The sequence below is a fragment of the Barbus barbus genome (assembly GCF_936440315.1).
Source record: "Barbus barbus genome assembly, chromosome: 27".
Lineage (NCBI taxonomy): Eukaryota > Metazoa > Chordata > Actinopteri > Cypriniformes > Cyprinidae > Barbus > Barbus barbus.
In genome coordinates, this window is record NC_136755.1 from 8,530,231 (window position 1) to 8,537,500 (window position 7,270).

A 7,270-nucleotide genomic window follows, 5' to 3' on the forward strand; every position below is an offset into this window, starting at 1 on the left:
AATAGGATCTACAGTGACTTGCAAAAGTATAAATTTTTTTCACGTTTTATGTTGCTGCCTTATGTTAAACTGCTTTAAATGACTTTTTTCCACATCAATCTACACTCCATACACTATAATGGTAAAGCAAAAAAAAAAGAAAAAAAGTTTTTTAACATCTTTTCAAATTTATTAAAAGTAAAAAATTATTCCATTGCGTAAGTATTCATACTCTTATCTGGGACAGTTGAAATTTGGCTCAGGAGCATTCATATTGCTTGTAGGTGATACTAGACTTTGAGTGAAGGTAACCTGTGGCAAATTCAATTGAATGGGTATGATATGGAAAGGCACACACATCTTAATAAAAGGTCCAACAGCTGATAATGCATATCAAACCAAAAACCAGCCCTGGGGTGAAAAGGACAGTCTGTAGAGCTCAGAAACAGATTTGCGTCAAGCCACACATCTGGGGAAGAGTTCAGAAAAACATTCTGCTTCATTGAAGGGTCACAGAAGCATGTAGTCTCTGTTACCCTTAATGTAAGAAGTTTGAAACAACCAGGATTCTTCTTAGAGCTGGCCTCCTGGCCAAACTGAGCAATTGATGGAGAAGGGCTTTGGTTAGAGTGGTGACAAAGAACCTGATGGTCACTCTAGTTGAGCTCCATGATCATATGTCGAGATAGATGAAATCTACAGAAGGACCAACATCACTCCAACACTCCACCGATCTGGGCTTTATGGCGGTGTGGCCAAACTAAATCCTCTCCTCAGTGAAGACATAAGAAAACACACTGGGAATTTACAAAAAAGCACAGATTCTCTGGTCTGATGAACCTCAATTCTAAGCATCATGTTTGAAGGGAACCAGCTCTGCTCATCACCTGCAGAGTACCATCCCAAAAGTAAAGTGTGCTGGTAGCAGCCTCATGCTGTGAGGCTATTTTTCAGCAGCAGGGACTGAGGGAGTCATCAGAATAGAAGAAAAGCTCAATGCACCAAAATATTGAGAGAGCCTTAATGGAAACCCAGTCCAGAGCATTCAGAACCTCAGACTGGGCAGAAGGTTTACCTTCCAACAGGACAGTGACCCTAAGCACACAGCAAGAGTGGCTTATAGACAACATTGTGTATGTCTTTGAGTGGCCCAGCCACAGCCTGGACTTGAACCCAATCAACTATTTCTGGAGAAACCTGAAAATGTGCGTCTGCCCCCATCCAACCTGAAAGAGCTTGAGAGGTGAAGAGGTGAGGAGACAAATGGCACATAATTGCCAAATGTTGATGAACAAAGCTTGTCATATCAAACAAAAAAGACATGAGGCTGTAAAGGTACTTCAGCTAAATTATAGTTAAGGGTATGAATACTTATGCAATGTACTAATTTGAGTTTTTTATTGTTAATAAATTTACGAAGTTGTGACAATTCTGTTTTTGCTTTGTCAATATGGTGTATGGAGTGTAGATTGATGTTGGGGGGGGGGGGGGGGGGGGTATAATTTAAAGCAGTTTAACAAGGCAGTAACATAACAAAATGTGAAACAATGAAGTATGAATACTTTCGCAAAGCACTGAATTGCTATTTACACTTATTGCAAATAGCTGCTGCCAAATTATCTCAGTTTGTTTAATTTTTTTAATCATTTGTAATCTAAGAAATCTATTATATTTTATTTTACCTTTAAGTAGTTTTTGTAATCAAACTTAAACTTCTTTATTTATTTCAGTTAGTTGCTAAGGCAGCATTCATATTTAAAAAATTTTTTCTCTAATATTTATATTTTTATTTAGCTTTAATTGTAGTCATTTTAGTACTTCAATTTAAAGCAACTGTATGTATTATCAGAATAATTTTGAGTTTCAAAATCATTCTGATGGTACATTGATTTCAAATAAGGCAAGTGTCTTCTGTTTCCTTCCTGTGTAAGTTTGGTGAGCAGGTATGAAATGACATCTTATAATATTTACCTTTTATTTTAGCTTTCCAGCAAAACAATTTTCAATAGTTTTAGTTAACAGATGCCTTCCTCAGTCTAGATCTCTGGGATTTTTCACCTGCTTAATAATATTGTCCAATAGGAGAAAAAAATACTGATTGCTTAGAATAACAACAAAACATCTATTATAATCAAGATTCAAGGTAACATTCACACAGAACAAATAGTGTGAGACAAATTAGATGCTGAAATTTAGGGCTTTGGGGTTGGCAAAGTTTAGAAAATGTAAATAAACCCAAACAAGCATCACATATTTTAATGGCTTTTTGAATATAGGAACAAAAGTGTTTAGTTCTAGTCTTTGTGGTGCCATATCTCACTATAAATCTGATATAAAATCAATGTCAGTAAGTGGGAATTCAGCTTGAGAGAAAGCGCTGTGCTCTTGGCTCTTGTGAATGTGGTCTCGGTCAACATGAGCAGTAAATTAGGGTGATGTCTTGCATAGATTTTTCTGTCTGACTTCATACAAAAGGGAGACATCATTTCCAAACCAGATTGGCCTCAGATTAAAAAAAAAATCTATAACTCTCTTCTCAGGGCTGTCTTTTTCAGGCAGGCATTGACATTCCCATCATCCCGGTCTTAATCGTTGAACTCATTTTCTCTCAATTGTGTAGAAATGTTGTAATATTATTATGTGTCACTTGGTCTAAGTGCTGTGGGAGACAGCGGCGTAGTTGCATCGCAAAAGACAATGAGATCCTTGGAAGATGCGGTGGAGATAGCACTTACTTTGGCAAGACTAAGACCTGCACTATGAAGATGCAGAAGAAAATGAGACAAGCACAGGTGACGTAGTACTTGAAGGCCGGCAGAGTTGTGGCTCTGTACTGTTAGAAGAAAAAAAAAAAATATTTCAGCTCTTACGGTTTTCTATACGTTTTTGTTCGGATGCGGATTTCTCTTTACAATGAAGCACATAAAGTATTTGCCATTCAATGACATCTCAAGGTGAAATGTACCTCTTTTTCGAGTGTCTTATTATGAAAGAACAGAGATATCCTTTGAATGTCCTCTGACTTCAGCCACTGTCTGGTGGAAAGAAAGCAACAATTAAGTCATTTGTAACAATGAAATTCTCATTGTCATGATGAATCACTAATATAATAGCTTTTTGGGTGACATTGATGCAGGAAATGCTCTGAAAGTGAAATGAACTGTCAAACATAAAGTTGTATTTTTCTATTTAAAGGGGTCATCGGATGCCCATTTTACACAAGTTGATATGATTCTTTAGGGTCTTAATGAAAAGTCTATAACATACTTTGGTTAAAATATTTCAATGGTAGTGTAAAAAAAACACCTTTAGCCTGTCAAAATCAGCTCTGTTTTCAGGGAGCTGTTTTTTAGTCCGTTGCTTTAAATGCTAGTGAGCTCTGCTGACTCCGCCCCTCTCTTCAGTGGAGTGACGAGCAGACCATAGATATGTGTAGATTCCCTATTCGACCGCTCCAGATACGTCGACGTATTAATTTTTTTTGCTGATTTAAATAAGATTTTGAATCCCACTGCGAGGTCAGACTTCACTTGATCCTTGTTAACATTTAGCTATTTAGCAATTCATGAGTTACTCCATATGGATAAGATGCAAAGCATTATGGATGCTTACTTCTGTGAGTTAATGCCATCAATAGTGCGAATGATTCTTTCGTTCAACTCCTCTTCAAATCTCTTTTTCTGTGATTTTGTTCTGAAAGAGAAGAAAAATGAGGGAGAGAGACTTTAAACAACCACGGAAATGTAAATGAGGTCAGTGTGAACGTTCTGAAAGGTTATTCACTTGAATTTAGATTTTTGCTTTTTTTATGCTATATAAAGCAATAAACAGTCAAAAAACAGACCTTTCAGACCTTTGTTGAAAGTTGTACTGCCCTAACGGCACATCCTGTAAGAGAAAAATATACAAATGTAATTAATAGAGCACTATTAAGTGCTTCTAGTACAAACTGGTCCTGATGACAGTAATCACGATTTAAATCTTCCATCAGAATGACAGTATTTTTTGCGTGTGTGCTCAGGTTGACTCACGTGTGTGTTGATCTTGCCATTCTCGTTGGTCATGCTGTCTCGATGGTGGAGGTTAGCAAACGGCTTGGCCGCTCCCCAGGACTCGAGGTACTGCGTCATGCGGACAGACGCCCTCGTCTTGGCCCCATCCAGAGTGGGACGAAGCCGAGCAGGTAGCAGGGGACTCCGTTTTTCTGCCTAAGCATGAAGTACAAGTCTAAATGGTTGTTTTACAGCACAGCAATCCAAAACATTTGAACAAGAATATGTACTGAAGTGGTGGGTCACAGGTGTGTTTTATATACATTTTTGATTCAAGTGTATTACGTGATCTGATACTGATATTCAAGATATTTCTGTGTACTTTGGGATCCTAAACAATTGTGGTACTGTGTCAAGTCCCTACTTGATGTCCAATATAATATCTGGGTCCTGAAGCAAAACCACTTCCAAAGCCACTGGATTTCTATCATGATTTTAGAACCAACTGTAAAAGATCTTTATGGAATAAAACACATGCATTCCAAGAATCTGATAAAAATCAAATAAGGTCCTAAAACTGGACTAATTGATTAACTGTATTAACATTCAGTGTAACCTAATTTGATTGTAAGCAGATTTTGAAATCGAAATTGTGGTTCCAAATTATGATTCAGATTGCATTAGCACACAGGTACATAGGAGTATTAATGAAATTAAAAATAATAATAATAATAATAATAAATTAAATTAAATTAAATTCTTTGGGGAAAATTTGAGAGAAAATAGAGAATTTGAGAGAAAACTGCATGTTGTATTCACATTTCATATTGTATATAAAATATATAATCTATAAAAAAATATAAAATGGGGGGCTTCTTAAAATACATATTCATTCATGTAAAAAGCTGCTTTACACATGAATCAATATGTATTTTAGGAAAGGGGTCTTTTGCAAGAGGTTTCTCATATTTGAGGGTGCTTGACTCCAAATGATAGAAAACCCCTGCTATAGTATAAAAGATAACAGTGGCTCCCTCAAATCTGTATGGTCTACTTTACAGCAGCTTGACTCAATGACAGTTGTTCATTAGAATATAACAAAAAAATGCAAATTGGCATTAACTGAACAACAGGGTGATAAAAGAAAAGAGAACAACCAAACAAACAAGCAAAAGCCCTCCAAACTCAAATGCAGTCATAATGGCAGTGTGGAGGGAGTGGGTGTGCAGTGGGCTGTTATGATAAGAGGGCCGAAAGGCTCAAACTGAACAGAAATAAATGTATGAGTCTCTTATGAGAAAAATGTGCTGCTTTTGTTACCTCGGGCAAAGCAAATGCATTGTTGAAAAGTAAATAAGGCACTGGATAAATAAAAGAATAGGCGTTGTTATGTGAATATATGGTGCCAGGCATTATGATATCTGTGGGCTGAAAAGCCCACACACATCTGAATGGACGGATGTTCAGGAATCTTCTGGGTCTTGATGCCTGTTTTCTTGAACTTGTGTTTTGACAAATACTCTTCCCAGGGTTGTCAAATATGACCACAAAGTCATGTTTGTGTAACCGCACAGTCTAAATAGTGTAATTATGCTAATTAGTGCTCAAGGTGAATTGAATGCAATGCTAATTTGAAAAGCTCAAGTTGCATAAGTAGACACATTATGATATGATTTATTAACTATCATACAGCAGATGTTGATATGATCAGCTATGATTAATACTTTTGTTTTACAATTTTTCTGGGTAAAAAACATGCTTTTGTATTTTATAATTAAGTAATAAAAAAATAAATAAATAAAAGGTTTTATTGATTCCACAATAATTATTATCATAGCTGATGTTTGTTATAAGCCCCTAACATGATTTGGGCCAGTAAGAAACCTCCAGCAAACACAAAGCAACACTGTTTCCTTCAGAAACAGTAGAAGCTGGAGTGCGTCATTTTTTACCTTCGGGTTGATGACTAGGTACGTGATGACGCCGTGCTCTTTCAGGTAAGAATCTCTGCTTTGTCCGTTGCCTGGCTCGACTTGATACGCTCCTTTCAAATGTTCCAGTGTCACAGAAGAGATGTGAACTCGTCTGGAGAGGAGCACACAACTATTACTGGCTGGCGAATGAAAGAACACTTCACAAAAACAGGTGCATTACGTGAGTATTTCACAAATGTTCCAATGCCCACAGAGACAATAGAGTCGAGATATGAAAAATGAATGTAGTGCTTTGCGTTCCAGTTTTTTTTTTTTGGTTATTCAACGAACACTCATTAGTAGCACAAAAGCACATTCACTGTGCTCTCAACAGAGCATTTCTATTAACGTCAAGAACCCTCCATGAGCATAATAGCACTTTTGGCAAATATGTGAAAATCATGAAATGGGGAAAAACAAAAGTCATATTCAGATCTTACCCAGGTACACCCCCCGCCTCCATGTGATTGGCCAGGGTCACGTCATGTGACCAAACATCATACTGCCATTTCTGGAGGCCAATCACCCCGCAGAGAACATTCCCAGAGTGCACTCCAACACGCATGTTAATGTCAACTCCGGTAGCATCTCTCACCTTCCTAAAATAACAAAAAAATTCTTTTTTATACATTTTAAAATAATAATAAAAAAACATTGCATTGTTTACCACAATAGTGTAATTGAATATTTATGTAACTCTTTTTGATAAATTTGATTAATTAATCAGCATATTATTATTTAATCAGCATGTAATTAATTCCAAATGCACTTTAATCAATTGTCAGGATTAAAATGTATAAAGATATTCTTAAATGCATATTTAAAAAGTATTTTTTTTTATTACAAAGTTTTGAAAGAAATGTATGTGAAGGCACAATTAATATTTGTCTACTAAACTAATTATAAACATAAACCTTTAGATTGAAAGTTTTTTTAAATCATAAGAAATAAGTTTGGATATTCTTGATGGACTTTATACAACTATTGTATGTAAATAAGGTTTACTTCCAGTGTCATGAAAGATATTTCTTTACCAGCATGTACACACTTCAGGCTCTCCCTCCATCCTTTGAAATGACTGAAACAGCACCATATTTCACTGACATAACTCGGCTTAACACCAGAAATATTTATAGCAAAGTAAATATCAGAAGGTGCCAGGATTGCGGCGGTACGTGTTGGTTTATGAGGGAGTGTGTCTGGTGCCTGTGTATATATTCATTCAGCACACAGAACGCATCATCTTGTGTTTCAGATAAGCCAGTTTGAATGTTACCATGTCCCTGCTGCACAAAACAGTCTAGACCAGCATGATTTTTTTATGCA

At 36.4% G+C, this 7,270-nt stretch overlaps 1 protein-coding gene across 3 annotated transcripts in view; it reads right to left on the reverse strand.

Annotated features, from left to right (window-relative positions):
- adcy2b (adenylate cyclase 2b (brain)) overlaps positions 1-7,270 on the reverse strand; it is a gene marked incomplete at its 5' end in the record, with an annotated part of 81,952 nt that overhangs the window by 13,106 nt on the left and 61,576 nt on the right. For 2 of the 3 annotated variants that reach the window (XM_079380933.1, XM_079380932.1), the window contains 7 exons: positions 2,715-2,812; positions 2,945-3,014; positions 3,592-3,672; positions 3,824-3,867; positions 4,011-4,187; positions 5,924-6,056; positions 6,385-6,543. In XM_079380933.1, the coding sequence (XP_079237059.1) occupies positions 2,715-2,812; positions 2,945-3,014; positions 3,592-3,672; positions 3,824-3,867; positions 4,011-4,187; positions 5,924-6,056; positions 6,385-6,543 (762 nt within the window). The remainder of the gene's footprint in view (positions 1-2,714; positions 2,813-2,944; positions 3,015-3,591; positions 3,673-3,823; positions 3,868-4,010; positions 4,188-5,923; positions 6,057-6,384; positions 6,544-7,270) is intronic. The other variant, XM_079380934.1, reaches the window with a different exon arrangement.